Genomic DNA, 18,175 nt, shown 5'->3' with positions numbered 1-18,175 from the left:
GGTAAGGGCATTGATTTTTCACTTTTCCTGTGGAGGCACAAAGAGCAACCAGAAGAACTTTGTGACTGTGGGTGTTGAGGGGGCTGCAAAGTATGAATGCTGAAGTGTTGCCTGTGCTAAAGGTTCAGTAATGAAGTGAGTGGTTGGCTAGTTTTCACATCAATGACAAAAATGTTGTAGATGTTTGATGTTGATGTTTAGGACCATCTATTGCCGTTAAACTGATAGGCTGATTAGTATACGGATGTTTAAAAAGGTTATAATGGATTAAATAAGCCTTTTTGTGGGTATCTACTAGTAGGTATAATAGCGTTCCATTCTGAAGTATTTGATGAGCCTGTGGATCCGAGGGAGGGTTCGGGGTGTTAGATTCAGGCGTTCATGGCGTATTGGGTTTGAACCGATGAGGATGAGAGACCTTTTGTTTGAGTATCTGTGAAAAATCTAATGGTTCTGAGATTGTAAATCATGTTATATAAAGTCAGATTAAAGTCATTCAAAAGTAACACAACGTTAATCCTAAAATACTCAAATTCTTCACTTTATTTTTTTCAAAGCAATCACCTTATTTAACAGTGTTTATGGAAGGTTTATGTCTGTTACAGAGCTGCTACAGAACTCAAAACTCACTTATATTTACGATGTATCAACATCTCTAATGTAAGAACTGCAATTAGAAACTATAAATCAACATAAATAATGAATAATTGCACAGTTCACTAGTATACTTTCATGTCTTAAAATGATTTTGTTTGTAGGGGCTAATTGTAGTTAAGAAGAGCTTTTGCTTGAAAGCCAGTTGGCTGTGGGGCAATTGAGGTTGAGGGCTTTTTAGTTGATGGGTGTAGTTGTGGATGAGGCCTTTGGTTTGACCAGTTGTGTCTAGTATTTGGCTGTGGGGCAATTGGTTGTGATGTAGTTGTGGTTAAGGGCTTTTTTGCTATGTGAGGGAAGCTGTGGTTGAGGGATGTTTGGCTGACGGGGTAGTTACCATAGAGTGGCACTTGACTGTGGGGAGATATTTGGTTTAAGAAGTAATTGTATCTGGGATAGTTGGAATTTAGGGGTATTTTACTTTTCGAGGTAGTTGTGGTTGAGGGCATTTTGCTGAGGGGGCACGACGTGCTCAAATGTTTCACTTTATTCTTTCAAGGCAATGGGTTTATGTAATAGTTTGCATTAAGTAAAGTCAGACATTATTATTTCGTGTTGTAAGCTGGAAGAGAAGAAAAACAGAGACTGGACTGGAAGCTTTGCCTCATTTTAGACCATAGGAATACATATAATGCACAAAACATGCCTCCCACACACACATGCACACACACGCACGCACACACACACACACACACAAACCTTTTTAAAAAAACACACAGAGAAATTGTCATTATTTTAGGGAATTAAGGAATTTCAGCAAGGAAGTATTTAACCCATTCACCCCTCCAATACGTTATACAATAAACAGCCAGAGTGGCTTCCTTAATAATTCAGATGTAAGTTAATGTGGATTTATTCAAGGGGGCAGGAGCCAACAGGCATGCCCACGGTCCTGACGTGTGTGTTAAAGTAGGACAGGAGCAGCCAGCACCATAATAACATTTGGATAATTTTATTATGGCTCACGGCTCTGTTCATTTCCTCCTGCACTCACTGCATGAAATTGTTTGATTCTCAAAGTGCCTTGAGTGAACTGAGAAGGTAGCACATACAAACACGCACATGCACACAGACTTGTAGCAGATACACTTTTTCATGTTCACGTGCGCACATGCAAATCCATTCTATCGCACTTTGCAAAGAATCATCAGTTGCACATGCCAGAACTCATCCCTATAACAAGTACTGGAAATACTTGGTACATCACATGCAACGAGATGTGATATCTCATTACAGTGGGGATAAGTGTGTCACTTTACAGAGGCTGTTTTAGATCTTTTATAGTGGCTGCACTTCAATGGATCCTGACTGAGATGAATTATTCCCTTCTCTGTGAGTGGTGAGAGAGATGGGGGGATGGAGGGGGGCAGTGTTGAAACCAACTACAGCTGTTCATTCATGATTAATAATGTAGCAGCGACTAACAAAAGTAAACCCAAACCACAAAGAAAATATCAGTTGTCGTCGGAGCCGTGTGAGATAAATAAAACTATAAAATAAATCTGTGTAATACCTCAATTCTGATGCTTTTCCCGTTGCACGTGCACTCACGCGCATAGTCCACCCCGTTTGCAGGAACTGCCTCCGGCAACGTTCCATCAAACCTAATCATAACGATTCAAATCTGCCTCCCTGGCAGCGCGAGGCGAGGTGGAGGAAGGAGCGCGCATGTTTTACACGCATAAAATAAAATCAAAGGCATTTTTACATTCCTTGTTCAGAAAAGAGAAAAACCTCCGATTTTGCGCGCATTGCCAGTAGCTTGTTATTATGATCTGTTAATTCTACAGCAAGCCTTTCGAGCAGAGACTGGCGGGGGCGGCTGCGTGCGCTGTATCCGGGTCTGTGCCCAGAGGGGCTGTGAAGCCCCCGGAGCTAATCTCTGAATTCTGCTTCATCTACCTTCGCTTCTCTACATTCCTCAACGCTGTAGCGAGGGGCGCGGATCAGAAGCGGTGTCTCGGCGAAACGCAGAGAGGTGGCGCATCGCTGGATGTCCCATGTTCCAGGTGAGGGGCGCGAGATTCGGTTTTTCGTGTGTGTGTGTGTGTGTGTGTCTTTTTTTCCCCTCCACGCGAGGCAGTGGCTAGGACTTTAGCGCGCAGTTTCGTTTACGCATGTGCCAGAGAACCACTGCGTTGCGAACAAAAAATGTTCATATAGTTCTTTTTCCGTATGGCGCGATTTACCTGCACGAAAGGAAGAGACGCAACGGAGCAGTCAATAAAGAGAGAGTGCCCGGGATGTCTCGCCCGTAACCTGCTTCTCAGCGTAGCCTGTGCAGCCTACCGAAGCGTGACGCCCTCCGTCTCTCCGCTGTGCGCTGCAAGCAGAGCCTCAGCAAACAGCAGATCTGCGAGAAGGGATCAAATATGGTCATCGCAAAACTAGTCTAGTACACATGAATTGGATTGTTTCGGCATGGGTGCCGTGATATTGTTGTCATTAGATTTGTGCTCGTAAATATGAATTTTCTCGGTGATGAAATTCCTCCGATTTAAGTTTTATTCTTTGTGCAATTAATCGCCATTCAGTGTTATTTACTGATCTGACATCTTTCAGCAATACAGTACTCTTTATACGATAGGCAGCCAGTCATGTCTTATTATTTATCTGGCTAGTATTTGCCTTCTTCTGAGGTCATGTTAATATTTTTTTGTTAATATATATATATATATATATATATATATATATATATATATATATATATATATATATATATATATATATATATATATATGACAACACTATATGTACTTTAGCGGTGTTTAACGTGCAAGTGCTGGTCTAGTGTTGGTCTAACAAATGCTAACTGTCTGGCATTTAATAAAGTACGAGTACATTTCCAAAGCCTATGGCCAGGCTAAGGGGCGCCCCGGGGAATTTGAATCAGTCTGATTTTCCGTGATGGCTCCCGTTTACGGGTCTATGATGTAGCACAATCAACATTGAATTATTATTGTCACCCCTACCACACACATACAAAATGAACGAAATATTGAAATCCTGCTAATTCTTGTGATATTTCAGTCCAGTGTCTTATTATTTCAATAAAATTCCCAGTGTATTCGAGTCCCGGTCTCGTAACTGTAATGGTACTGGTTTATTCGTGTAGGTTGTGTATGCTGGTGTCACGCCAGTGCCAGTGGGTCACGTGTAGGCCGTCGTCTTCTGGCATTTCTGCCTGTGGCGCCGACTGCCGTGCCAGCTGGGCAGACGCAGAGTGCAAGACTGAAGCCTGGCACTCACCACAGGCCTCCTTTCACGCTCTGCTGATAGCATGTCGTTCTCCTCCATTGTGCTAAGCCTGGCAGGGGGCTGTGCACCAGCCTGGGCTCCACGCGCTCGGTCACACTGGCAGCTTCAAAGCGGCTTCACCAAGCGTGCCTGGGTCAACGCTCCCTCTGCAGTGCAAGAACTACTTGATGCATCCTCATTTATTTGTTGGTGGGTTTTTTTTTCCTCATGTGGAAGAAGGGAGTATCACAGTCGTTTTCAAGAATCTTCCTCAGTATAGATTCAGGTTTAATCAAGCATTTTGTTGTTTTTAAGTGTATGAGACTCACACTCTTCATTCTCTATATCTCTTTGGTCATTATACAGTCCTCTGTGACAGTGCCATTGCAGTAATTGGGTCACTTATGGCGGTGATGTGGAGCAGTGACTTTCATAGCACAAAGCCAAAGACGAGATCTGCGTGGTTTGTTATTGTTGACGTGTGTGTGTGTGTGTGTGAGAGAGAGAGAGCCTGTCTGTCTGTGTATATAACTGTTGCCTCTGGGTGATCCATTTGTTTGATGTGTTATTAATATTGTATCATATGCTCATTAAAGAAAAGAGTGACAGGCTGTTCCTTACCTGGGGAAACAATGTCAGTATGGTGTGATATCAGTCTGTATCTTGTTTCTGTGTGTGTGTGTGTGTGTGTGTGTGTGTGCGTGTGTGTGCGTGAGCGTGAGCGTGAGAGAGAGAGAGAGAGAGAGAGAGAGATAGGGATGATTGTGAGAAATTATCAAAATAACTGTCATGCTTTTGTGTGGTAGCTGGAGTATTGTCTTAATTGGACCATATAGAATAGACATTCAGATTTTTCTTGCCATGGGCAAACATTTGCCTGCACAAAAAACTGAAAAAAGTTAAGTATATAAGTGCATGCTGGGTTTGTCAGAGGGGACTCTTCTTCCTAGATTCACATAAAGTTTTATGCAGTGAATAGTTTAGTGTAGTTGCTGGACTTAGCTGCTGAGTTCTAGAATATTCAACATAGTAATATGAGCTTGGAAGCATCTCAAGCACCGGTGCTAATCCTACTCGCACACACACTAACACACACACTCTCTCTCTCTCTCTCTCTCTCTCTCTCTCTCTCTCTCTCTCTCTCTCTCTCTCACACACACATACACTCTCGCTCTCTCTCTCTCTCTCTCTCTCTCTCTCTCTCTCTCTCTCCACACTAGTATTCTTCCCTATGAATATGGATGAGATTAAGTTTTAGAGAGCATAAGGTGTCAAGAATGCCTTTCTGAGTTAGTTATCTTCTCCTAGCTCCAACCTGGCTTATAAGTGTGAATTGCACACGCATGGAGAGTTCTGATGGGTAGGTCAGACATTCCTCAGCCAGTTGAATTGGAGGCAGGCTGTAAGAGTGTGTGGTGAAGTTGGAGAAAGTGACATGAAGTTGCCCATTAAAGCTCAGAAGCCCCAGAAAGTCTGATTCGGCCGGTAATGACAAAGAACACTGTGAGCAACAGTGGCCAGTAAGATGTCACCACTGCACAAGTGCCCTCAGATGCTACAGCAGGACGTCCTGTGCCAGTCTCCACTCTATATATGATACTGTAACACCTGGCTTACATTGTTCCCTTCCACATGCAGGTTTTTATACTAATGCTTTACTGCTGTTACTTGTGTATGCCCTCTACAGTCTGACACCTTTCCTCACACACACACACACACACACACACACACGCTTAAGCTTCACCCTTTCACGACGGCCCAGGGCTCTGGTGGTGTCTGTAGCTCTATCGCACCTCTGTGTTCATTTCCACAGCGCCTTAAAGCGAGAGGCGATTTGTGACGCTACGTTCTGTCTGTTTTTTTTTTTTTTTGCTCCTGTTTTAAAAAGTGGTTCTTCTGAACTTCTCTATCACTGTAGATTAGTCAGGGAACACATTACCTGCCTGCACATGAAAAAAAAGCCCCCTCCAATCCTCCGCACAGCCACATAACGAGTCTGAGGGGCCGTTTGAAGAACGGGCATGTTATTTTCCCTCACACCCTCAGGCCACCCTGGCATGCAAATGATTATGAAATTAAATTTAAAACTATACATGTATTCTGCCTCTCTCTCTCTTATCACCATCTGCACAAAGTGCATACAAATCAGGCCCAGATCAGGGCCCTGGCTCAGGACTCCACTTTAAAGCTCGGCTAATTGCTAATTGGGTAGCTAGGTGTGAAATGGGCTCCACTAACGAGAATTTAAAACGTAAGGAGAGGAGAAGCGGCCCCCCGCCCCCTTCTTGCTCCTTTGAGAGATGTCATAGCTGTTTCTGGTGACATGGCTGCAGGCAGAAATGGCAGAACGAGACAAAAGAATCGAAGCTTCTCGTTTTAAAATGGAAGCTTATCCACACAGGAGGATCTCTGGATAACATATGAGAGCTACTACTGGTAGTAATGCGACTGTGCAAACAGGATTGAAAGAGGTTAAACAAGTTGTGCAAAGTTTGTATTAGTATTTAATGAAGCAGATCAGCAGTCTTATTTATGGCTTCTGTCAGATGGAACCCTGAACAAAAGAGAATGAAATTCAGATTAGAATCATGTGTATTATAACCATTCAATTGTCAGCTCTTCCACAAATTCCATGTTCCTTATATAGTTGCAAAGGAAATTACAACATATTTTCACGTCTCCGTACTGCATCCTGAGTTCTGCTCCACAATCTGAACTGTCACCCTAAAAGCTAATGACAAACAAAACAAAAAAATTACTTACATTTTTCTATGTACAGCTTTAAAAAAATGTTCACAGTAATGTGTAAAAATTACCTGTCAGGACAGTTTTCTTCAGCAAAAGGGACTGAGAATCTCTGTGAGAGTCTGTGTGTTTCATGGCGACTGAAATGATGATTCACAAAATTTGATAAACTGGGGAAAAAAGAGGAAAAATTAAGAATTAATGGACTAAATAGTCCACAAAATATTCATCTCATTCAGTCTTGAGTAATACAAAAAAGAAAGAAAGGAGAAAAACTTCAACACACCCTCTCTTGTCTTCGCTCTCATGAGGTTTCCAGTCTGTTATCTCCCCAAAGGAATGAAAACAGTCTCATGGAGTTTCAGCATGGTACCATGAACTCTGTGGCTCTGTCATTTCTCATAGTCCTTTTTTTCTCTCTTTTAGTCAAGGAGGGCCCCATCTTTATACTGGTTGTGGCCTCCCTGCCCCAAGAACCAGTCAGTGTTCAGATCAATACCTTTTCCCTGACCTACTGCTGACACTAACATGTCTCTTCATGGCATGTGAGACTATCTTGACTTTAGACCAAGCGCCATCTCTAAAACATAACGCTGTCTAATAGCAAAGTCATATGCAACCTGTGTATGACCACATTGATGGGCATATTCTTAAAATAGTTCTTTGCAGAGATTGGAGAGTAGAATCACGTGTTAAACTCATGTGGTTACACACTTAAGCTTTGCAATATCCATACACGCACTGGGTTATGAGCAGAGAACGGAACCAAGTATGCAGGTTACAGTCACGTGGCTGTACATTCATACACCGTAACTAAATAAAGTTGTAATGAGGGAAAGGGTTGGGAAAGGTTTCGTATAGTAATGTATTCTTCAGGATATAGTGCACTCAGTAAAGTCTGACCCTAGAAAGACGTTGGCTTAATATAAAGCACCCCAGACTCAAACAGGTATACACTGTAAAAGCACTTACTGTATAGTATCATGTGCCATGTACTGTAACCTTTATTGTAGAAAGCCAGCATGTGGTAGTATAAGTGCCAAGATGAATAACCACAGAACACATTTTAAAGTTTATAAAGTTATCCAGGCTGCCATTTACAAAGCAACTGACCTGAACAGGTCATTCTTGAACACAATAAATATAAAGACTGATTAGATTCTTCATAAAATGAACACATGTTGCATTACCTTATGCACAGAAGAGCACATTAATCACAAAGCCCCCACAGGGACTCGGAGAAGAATAATATACAGCATTGCCACAGCATTATATAAAATCTCTTGCTGGGAGCTTTTAGGAGAAGCCTGTCTGTGGGGCATGGCACTGTAATTGTGTGTGTGTGCGTGCGTGCGTGCGTGTGTGTGTGTGTGTGTGTGTGTGTGTGTGTGTGTGTGTGTGCACGAGCGCACGCATGCATGCAGGTATTTCAGAGATTACTGCATTATGTTGTTTGTTGAAACATAATAGGAAAGAGTTAAATGTTTGTTGAAACAAAAACGGTCCAATATAGGTTTTCTCATTTTGTATTCACATGTGTATGCTTGTGTGGGTGGGTAGGTGGGTGTGTGTGAGAGGGAGAGAGAGATTGGTGTGTAGATTTAATTTTGGGAATACTCCCTTCTCGCTGCACCTTTAAGAGCGCGTGCCTGAGTTCGTAGCTGAAGGTCACTAAAACACACAAAAAAGCTCTCAGCTCTGCGGTCCAATATAGCGCATGCGCACTGCCCCGGGACTCATACACTCTCAGACTGCAATATGGCGAGAATGCCTGGCAGCGGGGACCGCTGCTGTAGCGACGAGACGAACCCAGTGTCAGGGCAAAGGGAGAGGGACGAAGGTGAGGGAGAGGAGGAAGAGGAGGGAGAGATCCAGGAGATCCAGATCACGGGCGAAGAAGGGGAAGAGTCTGAGGAGGAAGGCGAGCTGGGAGACTGGGAGAGTGGGGAGCCCCAAAGCTGCGCTACCGTGGAGACCAGGGAAGCGGTCCTTATGCGGAGTACGGACCGGCGCTGCGGGGACGAGCTGGAGTCGGTGGCAGGAGACCCGCTTCTCCTCGCAGCGCTTGACTCGGACAATGAGGGAGACATGCGTCGCTCCCCGTCCGATCGCTCTAGGCTGAGCGAGAATACGCGCTTGGCCACCCGGTACGCGGTCCGGATCTTCAGGGAATACCTGAGCGAGAAAGCCCAGAGCACGGACTTCGAGAGCATGGACAAACACGCGCTGTGCAAGGTGCTGCGCTCTTTCTACTCGGAGGCGCGCTCCAAAAGCGGGCAGCTGTATAGTAAGTCCTCCCTTATCAGCATTCGGAGTTCCCTCAACCGCTACCTGAATGAGCCCCCCTTTTGCCGCACGCTGGACCTAACCAAGGACCCCGAGTTGCGCAGCGCCAACCTGGCGCTCGCCGCGGTTATCCGCAAACTGGAGGAGCAGGGGGCTGGTCCCGTGGTGCAGAAACAGGCGATCACGCGCGCCGACCTGAGAAGACTCTACACCTCGGCGGTGTTCAGCGCGAACTCTCCCTTTGGGCTGCTAAACAAAGTGTGGTTTGAGACATGCATGTACTTCTGCACCCGGGGACGGGAGAACCAGCGAGAGCTGGAGGAGGACTCCTTCGGGCTCGCGATAGACGAGGACGGGAGAAAGTTTGTGTACTTCAAGGCGCTCGGACCATATCACAAATCTCGCTCCGCGTCCTGGACTAAGAAGAGATCGGACAGCGACGACGACAGCCTCCCCCGCATGTATGAAACCGGCACCGAGTTTTGCCCTTACGCAAGCTTCGTCAAGTACCTCTCGAAGCGCAATCCCTTGTGCAAAGCTTTTTTCCAGCGTCCGCGCGACCACTGCAGCGAGAGGGACACGACGTGGTACGAAAACAAGGCTATCGGCAAAAACCTGCTCGGCACGAGGATGCAGATGCTCTCGCGGGCCGCCAAGCTGTCAAAAACCTACACCAACCACTGCATTGGCGCCGTCTCCATAGCAACACTCAACAGCATCGCGGGCATCGGGTCAAAGTTAGCGCCTCTGCACGTTGCCCCGGAAACGGTCAACGGAAGCGAACGGCAGCATCGTTTCCAGCTCGTGCTGCCCTGTGTGCGGAGTTCCGAGGACACGCCGGACCTCAAGCCGCGTGAACTGTGCAAGCGTCCGCGCGCACAGGTCAGTCCGGTAGACGTCGCAGGACCGGGGCCCGACGCCTCTCCGAAAAGACGGTGCGTTCGTCCGCCCGCAGAGCGCGCAGACCCTCCGGTTGTGATCACGCTCGGGACTGGTCCTGCGCCGTCTGCTGTCACAGTGCGCGAGCACAACGGAGAACCCACACTCGCGCTGCCAGCGCAGGTAATAACAGTTTTAGTCGCCTTTAGTGGTGCGCTGTTGCAGAGAGAAAGTTCAATAACAGGCTATAACGTCAAACCTTCCACGGTCAAACGCAGTGTTTCAAAGTGATTTTGCTTTCCATAAGTATCTTCATTTGTGATGAATGCATTTTTTTTTTCTTAAATCCAGTGGATGCTTTGACGTCTCATTTTGACCGATCTCAGAATGTCGTGTAATATTGGTGAGTGTCTGACATATTTGAAGTTGGGGAGTTGCAAGTTTGCAAGGTCCATTCTTAAGTTTTCCTCTAATACTGGCTGGACTGGGTTCGGTTCTGGCTCAAAATCAGCCTACAGTAAAGGCATATGGTACCTGGTACAATGTAGGAACAATTTTTGCTGTATTTTTAACATCAATTTACTGTAGCTGAAAATAGCTTAACAACAGTGTGGTAATACAACAGTTGTCTGTAATAGAACAGATTCCTCCTTCCCACTGTATCCTTCCCCTATATCCCTCTCTCTCTCTGTCTCTCTCTGTCTCTCTCTCTCTCTCTCTCTCATGCACATACACATTCATGCAATACGAGTATCACAGTCTATTCATGTATCTGGTAGAATTGTAAAGGTTGTGGAAAAGCCAGTCCGTGGCATGTCTTATTCTTAATCACTACCATAGTAACGAGACAGGGTTTCACTAGCTTCAAGTTCCAGACACACCATGTTATGTTTGCGCCCAGAGTTTTGTATGGGTACAGTGCTCCACTAAAGTGAAGGATAGTGGAATCTCTGTTGCTCTCGTTGCAGTTTAATGCACTGGCCAATCAAGCACAGCCATGTGACATAGCCAAGCATACTGTGGCTGTCTGCGGTACTGTGGGGTTACAGGGTTATTGGCAGCGGAAAAGGGCTTCATGTGAACTGGAGGAAGTGGGTGAAAATTGCCTTCACCCTGTCAGACTGATGGAAGAGACCTATTAAACTGTATTAGCAACAGACAAGTGACCAAACTCTCACAACCATTACCCATAGGCATGTACTGTGTGTGTATTTATGTGTGTGTTTTTACACCACCACATAGAAGAACACACACATACATATTTGTTTGTATATGGTCAAAAACCATATTTAGATAAAGGTCCTAAAATACTAATTTGATTTGTGTAGCTAGCATATCCCAGGGCTCCAAACAATACGACCTCAAACAAAACACACTATATAGCAGTGTGATATTAATCCAAACAGAGCATTAAAAACTCATCTAATATGGCAGTAAGTCCATCAAAGGCTTGAAAACGCATCCCTGGCCCATGGTGCTTTTGCCAAAAGCTTTATGAGTTGCATCCGCATTCTTTGTACAGCCTGTTTTGCACTTTCTTTATCAGTGCTGTACTATAGCAGGCTGACAGCGTGATGCTTTAGCACACAGTGTGCATGACTACTGAGACGTAATGCTTATTTTTCAGGTCACTGTAGAAGCAAGCTTGTAGAATTTGTCTTCTCTGCATGGTTCATCTTCGGAGACAGTCAGACTCCAACAAAATTACTGCACTCACAACTAAATGGACTCTGATATGCGGCAGCACTAACAACACTTATGTTGTGTGGTTTGTTTACTTTTTTCATCTTTAGAAGAGCAAGAATGCCTGTGGCTGTTGCACTGTGCTTCAGCAAATGCTGACCACTGAGATTTGGCCAGGAGCTTTTGCACAGCACAAGCAGATATTATCTGAGACAAAGCTGCACCATCCTCACACATACTAATGAGGACAATTATAGCACAGCCACACTAATACCTATAATTACCTGCTGACGGCAAATTTACAGACCATTAGTGGGATCACTGCTAAACTAGTAGTGATATAAATAGTAGGTGGTACCAGTGAATATTGTGCTATTGTTTGGGTCTCGCCTGGATATGGATGGTGCTTTTTTAAAAGTCATTTTCACCTCTCTTGTTTGGCAGTGCTGTGGCCTAAATTCAGCACTGTCCTCTCGTCACATGGTCACACAAGCCATTAAGGGGAGTGAACATTCACTGCAGTCCCACAGGGACATGTTTTCTGCCCCCAGGGCCTGACTGTCCAACTGTCTGTCTGTCTCCCTCTCTCTCTCTCTCTCTCTCTCTCTCTCTCTCTCCCTCTCTCTCTCTCTCTCTCTCTCTCATACCTACACATATAAGCACAGGCGCTGTGTCCAAGAAGGTGTGTGTCATCGCCACTTAATTATCAACCAGCCCTTTTTTCCCGCCTGCACCCTGGACACTACATTGTTTCAGATCAGCTATCCTTGCCAAATAACTACAACAACCAACTCCACATCAGATGATTGTTGTGTGCGTGTGTGTGTGTGTGTGTGTCTCTGTGTGTGTCTGTGTGTGTGTGTGTGTGTGTGTGTGTGGTGTGTGTGTGTGTGTGTCTGTCTGTCTGTCTGTGTGTGTGTGTGTCTCTCTGTGTGTGTGTGTGTGTGTGTGTGTGGTGTGTGTGTCGGTGTGTGTGTGTGTGTGGTGTGTGTGTGTCGGTGTGTGTGTGTGTGTGGTGTGTGTGTGTCGGTGTGTGTGTGTGTGTGGTGTGTGTGTGTCTGTGTGTGTGTGGTGTGTGTGTCTGTGTGTCTGTGTGTGTGTGTGTCGGTGTGTGTGTGTGTGTGTGTGTCTGTGTGTGTGTGTGTGTCTGTGTCTGTGTGTGTGTGTGTGTGTGTGTGTGTGTGTGGTGTCAGGAGCACCGCAGCAGCAGTGTGGCAATGTCGACCCGGCCGCTCTTGGCGCCCTCGCCAGCCTCCCCGCTGGGCACAGCAGGCATCCCGACACCAGCTCAGCTCACCAAGGCCAACGCTCCAGTGCACATCGATGTAGGCGGACACATGTACACCAGTAGCCTCGCCACGCTCACCAAATACCCAGAATCCAGGTAAACACACACACACACACATCTCACAATACAACTCTATTAATAATGAAATAGTAACAAGATTCTAGCTAGCAAACTCCAGTCTGAGCTGTTCAGAGCAGCTTATTCTTGGACTGTATGTCTGTTTTTCTGTACATCTGAAAACTCCAGACCCCATTTTAGTGTATTTCTAACTATTCCTGATGTCAGTTCTTTGTTCTATCCCCTTTTCCTGTGATACATCTGTCATCTATAATTGTTTCTGAACCTTTGTGTTGCTTCTTTAAAACCGACGTCTTGTTGTCTGGGTTTGAATGTGCGGTTCACACGCATGTCGTTTGTCCTTTACCTCATTTATGGCTGAGCATGAGAGGGTGCGTGTCCATCTGTCTTGTCGGTGCTCATTAGCTTGCTGACCGGTATAATTCTGCAGTGCCAGGGAGCATTAATGTCTCGTGGCTGCTGAATGAGTCAAAGATGAGAGGAAAGACAGAAAGGAGCCTACAGCACTGAGTCTCCAGCCAGCAGAGCACTGCCACTCATGCAGTTTCCCTCTCAATACCACCTCTGGCAATCTCATACAGTCTCACGCAGTCTCACATGGTCTCACATGGTCTCACAGTCTTATACTGACTCATCCAGGTTAATAGAAAATTACATAGTTTCATACATGTTTTACTAAGTCTTAAACTTAGAGTCTCAGTGTCTCATAGTCTCACACAATCTTTCACACTCTCTGAGAGTCTCATAGAATCTCATGGAGACACACTAAATCTAATATGCTCGATTTCACGGTGTCCAAGAGAATGCCAGAAGTAAGTGTAAGACCGAGCTAAAGAAGGAATCTCACTAAACCTGATGGTGCCTCAAACTCCCACTGCACCTCAGAGCGTTTGGCAGCCTTCAGCAGGACACTCTAGTTCTGTGCCGTAAGCTATACCTCAACAACCCTCCCCAACCCTCAGAGCACTTACTGGTTTACCCCTGTGTCTCACAGCTTCCCGTTGTTCATACGGCGTTCAGCCGGGCATGAGGCTTGTCTAATGGGTTGTAGTCAGGAGCCATAAGCGATCTATGCAGCTGTGTTCCATCCCACCTTTGGCTACAACATCGCAAACCTCATCGCTATGACAATGGTGTCGGCATAGGCATGCATGCAACCATGCCATCTGCAACAGCAGACACAACATGGGCTGCCCACTGTGATGCTGATGTCTGATAATGACGCAGAAGTGTGTGTGTCTGTGTGTGTGTCTGTGTGTGTGTCTGTGTGTGTGTGTGCGCGCGCGAGCGCACTCGCGCACACTCCCAAGGGCTTAAGGGGGAGCCGTGGCATCTGTGGTGAATGAGAAGTCTTGTCAAGCTTGCCTGCTGTTAGAAGACAAGTAGCACATGTACACAGATGCCCACACTGGCACGTAGCTTAGTAGAGTACCTCCCTCACGTGGCAAGCTCCAAGTGTGTTCATCTGAAAAAAAATATGTGTGGGATTTTTAGCACACACTTAATTCACAAGTACTGTAAACATACTGGCCGCAGATATCTGAGTACTAACTATCTCTGATATCCTCTCCTCCTCTCTCGCTTGCACCCGTTCCCTCTCAGGATCGGACGTCTGTTTGATGGCACGGAGCCCATCGTGCTAGATAGTCTGAAGCAGCACTATTTCATCGACCGCGATGGCCACATGTTTCGCTACATCCTCAATTTCCTCAGGACCTCCAAACTGCTCATCCCGGACGACTTTAAGGTGAGCTCAGCCCACTGCTTCACACCTGGTTTTACTTCCTGCCAGGGCACGTAATACAGGAGACTCACTCTAATTCAGTTCACAATATTTTAGTCATCAGTTAAATTTGCATAATCTTAAATTGAATCCATTTGATATTTTGATTTAATTCCCAATAGACCATAATTCAATGTACACTCACACTGCTGCACAGGCCAATCAGGCCTATGTGTCCACTGCTGTCTGTTCAAAAGGACAGTCAGACCCGCTTTACGACGTGCTTGTGTGTGCGGTGTACAGGACTACTCTCTGCTGTACGAGGAGGCACGGTATTTCCAGCTGCAGCCTCTGCAGGCCGAACTGGAGCGCTGGCGTTGCGAGCGTGACTCTGGGTGGGTGACACGCCCGTGCGAGTGTGTGGTGGTGCGTGTTGCCCCTGAGCTGGGCGAGAGGATCTCACTAAGCGGTGACAAGGCACTCATCGAGGACATCTTCCCCGAGATCGGCGACGTCATGTGCAACTCAGTCAATGCGGGGTGGAACCACGACTCCACTCACGTCATCCGGTTCCCTCTTAACGGATACTGCCACCTCAACTCTGTGCAGGTAGGTCATAGCACATACTGCATACAGATTGTGTTTTAAAATTCTTTAGGCACTAACACTACTATCCTGCACAGTTTATCACATGTGCACATGCAGTACTAATTGCACAGTGCACTACTGCTGTACAATTGCATCCTCCACTTAACAGTGCAGCAGTTACATCCACTTCTACAGTGATATGTAGGCCTGATGTGCATTTGCACTGATTCTATTAGGACATCCAGGGTGACCTGAGTGTTTATTGGGCACAGAGCTGTTACTACAGAAAGCCAACAAACCTCAGTAAAAGGCCAATTAAAGAACAATACGTTTTAGATTTTGCACTGTGTGTGTATGTGTGTGAGTGAAGGTTGTCTAATCCTGTTTAGTTATTAAATCTTCTGGCCTTTGGCACCTGCAGCCAATCTAATGGAACATGGAGGAGGAGCCAAAAATAGCAAGAAAAGGCGAGAAGAACAGAGACAAGAGGTTATAAAGATAAGCATACAACAACTGACAGAGAGAGGAGGCCGAAGAAAAGTGTTTGAAGAGAGGAGAGTGCATAAAAGAAGAGAACAGAAGACAGAGAGAGGCAGCTGGAAGTAAAGGGGAGATTGAGGGAAAGAAGGAAAGAGAATGGAGAGAGAGAGAGAGAGAGAGAGAGAGAGAGAGAGAGAGAGAGAGAGAGAGAGAGAGAGAGAGAGAGAGAGAGAGAGAGAGAGAGAGAGAGAGAGAGAGAACAGACAGCCTAAGGGTATTCTAATGAAATGCAATCTCACAGCCCTGTGGAGTGAAGATCTGGAGGACAGAGAAAGAAGTGTGTGTGTGTGTGTGTGTGTGTGTGTGTGTGTGATGTTTCTAGCATCTGGATTTATTAGGTCTGTAGTCTGCTTAGATGCTTTTTATCACTTTCAATGTGCATTTTTATGTACAGTTTAATAGTGATTTTTATTCAAAGCCATATTGGGTCTTTTAGTCATTGGATTATATTACTGTTGATAATGTTCTATGTAATGCAGATGTGAAAACGAGATTAACTCTGTGTGTGTGTGTGTGTGTGTATATGTATGTGTGTGTGTGTGTGTGTGAGGTTCTGGAGCGGCTTCAACAGAGAGGTTTTGAGATTGCTGGTTCCTGTGGAGGCGGAGTGGACTCATCTCAGTTCAGCGAGTATGTCCTACGGAGAGAGGTCAAGCGAGGTCAGCGTGGGGTCACAACCTCAGTCATTCGAATTAAACAAGAGCCACTGGATTAATAGCCAGAGGCATACCAACGCACTGTAGAAAGGGAAGGCCTTTTTAAAACGATAGTCGCAGCTACAGGGCTGTTTATGCTGCAGCCCTTCAAGTATATATGACAGATATATACAACAAGCAAGATTTCAAAATTAAAATGCAAAGGTAAAAGTCTGGTATTTTGGATTGCCACTTCCCTAATTATGCACAATCCTTCATACATCAAAAATGAGATTACAGCAAGGCAAAGGTTTGTTTTAAAACTTTTCCACTTGTGTTTGCTAGAATCATCTTCCCTGGTGGAATCAAAAGAATTAGAGAAACAATCCAATCAAGGACTCTGTATCCTGTAAACACACTCATTCTCACACACACTCACACTCACACTCACACACCACACACACACACACACACACACACACACACACACACACACACACTCTCTCTCTCTCTCTCTCTCCTCAACTCGCACACTAAATTTTGAGTTGTCAGAGCTGTCTCCATGAAGAGACCTAACACTAATTAATCACACACACACACACACACATTAAATAACAGAGTTTGCTCTCTGGGAGATCTAGCCCAGACTAAACTAAATAGATTAAGATGCCAGGGATGTATTTGTTCTGTAAATTGTTTTTGATTTTTTTCACATAATGGAAAAAAGGTACGCATTGTGTGGGTTGTGGGGAATAATTTGATTGCTGGTGACATGCTTCTGTTCTGAACCATTTTTTTTCCTCCAAAGTTAATTTCTTCACATTCATTTAAAGCAACCAAGCAAATGTAAACAAAAGTGGATTAAGGTTAAAAGCCTGTGAAGCCAGTCATTGTGTGATGAAACATCAGCTATTTGCATATTTGATATTTGTTAAAACTATAACATCTGTCTCTGAATATGTAAGGGGATATAAAATAAGCCCGGGATATATTTCTACTGTAAAATAAATAAAAGGGCAGAGTCAGGATTTTTATACATGTCAGTCCGAAAAATAAAGATGGAGAATATGTCTGGATACTGTCATTTCCTGAAAATACACTGAGAATAATTTCTAGAGAATAATGTAATGTGATGTGGTTAATAAAAGTACCATAACTACAAATCGTCTTGCCCCATGCAACATTAAAGCCCCTTGATTATCCACACAGAACTGTAACCACGTAACTGTACTGTTCACGCTATCCAAAACTTTTATCCTTTTCTTTAACAGCATGAAAAATATTACACTCTGCTCAACTAAACAATATTTTGCTTATTTAGATAGTCTTCACTGTATGCCAAACAGAATAATTCGCTTCAGTAAATATCAAGTCGCAGGCGACGTTTTTCACAGTTAATATGAGAATAAAAAATCAAATGACTTCCTTTGCATGCCGTATGTTATTTTCAACATGACGGAATATGTATTTTTCGATTATGCGTTTTACAGATACGACTCTCTTTCATACAAATGCTAAAGTAGGCTAATTTTTTTAATTAGACATGACGGAATCAAGGATAAACAACCAGGCCTGCAGGTCAAAGTCCAAAAGCAGTCAATTGAATTAAGGAAACGGTTTAAGCTTGATTGGGTGTAGGGGTTCTTAACAGCCGCGCCACCGCATGCTTCGGACAGTGACATTATAAATAACTGCCATTAAGTGGAAACTCCAGCACCTGATGGACAGACGTTGTTCTGCACCCAGCTGATTTTAGAAGAGGCGTGTGTTTTGCAAACACCGTAGTAAAAGCTATGGCTGTTGGTGTACCAAAAATCGTCGTTGAAACAAGTTCCAAAT

The 18,175-nt window shown here is 44.9% G+C and overlaps 1 protein-coding gene across 3 annotated transcripts; it reads left to right on the top strand.

The window, feature by feature from the left end:
• Nucleotides 1-2,316: 2,316 nt before the first annotated feature.
• kctd1 (potassium channel tetramerization domain containing 1) lies at nt 2,317-17,492 on the top strand. Of its 3 annotated transcripts, XM_081718501.1 has the most exons (6): nt 9,915-9,984; nt 10,153-10,204; nt 12,678-12,868; nt 14,453-14,597; nt 14,877-15,182; nt 16,252-17,486. In XM_081718501.1, the coding sequence occupies exons 3-6, from the start codon at nt 12,702-12,704 to the stop codon at nt 16,414-16,416; spliced, it is 783 nt and encodes a 260-aa protein (XP_081574627.1). In that variant the 5' UTR covers nt 9,915-9,984; nt 10,153-10,204; nt 12,678-12,701; the 3' UTR covers nt 16,417-17,486. The 3 variants fall into 3 exon arrangements, with proteins under 3 accessions (XP_026880940.1, XP_035380418.2, XP_081574627.1); XM_027025139.3 differs by lacking the exons at nt 9,915-9,984; nt 10,153-10,204 and adding an exon at nt 2,317-2,663; XM_035524525.2 differs by lacking the exon at nt 10,153-10,204 and having other exon boundaries at nt 8,436-9,984; nt 16,252-17,492.
• Nucleotides 17,493-18,175: the final 683 nt, after the last annotated feature.

This window comes from Electrophorus electricus, chromosome 7 (genome assembly GCF_041902795.1).
Source record: "Electrophorus electricus isolate QZ-2024a chromosome 7, ASM4190279v1, whole genome shotgun sequence".
NCBI lineage: Eukaryota > Metazoa > Chordata > Actinopteri > Gymnotiformes > Gymnotidae > Electrophorus > Electrophorus electricus.
The sequence above is the reverse complement of the archived record's forward strand: the minus strand, read 5'-3'. Positions and strand labels throughout refer to the sequence as shown.

What these genes read in the sequence shown, in the direction of transcription:
- kctd1 (XM_035524525.2), top strand. Translation starts at nt 8,629, where the DNA reads ATGCGGAGTACGGACCGGCGCTGCGGGGACGAGCTGGAGTCGGTGGCA. An exon ending in CACTCGCGCTGCCAGCGCAG is followed by an intron (nt 9,985 to 12,677) that starts GTAATAACAGTT and finishes GTGTGGTGTCAG; the next exon opens with GAGCACCGCAGCAGCAGTGT. An exon ending in GCCACCTCAACTCTGTGCAG is followed by an intron (nt 15,183 to 16,251) that starts GTAGGTCATAGC and finishes TGTGTGTGTGAG; the next exon opens with GTTCTGGAGCGGCTTCAACA.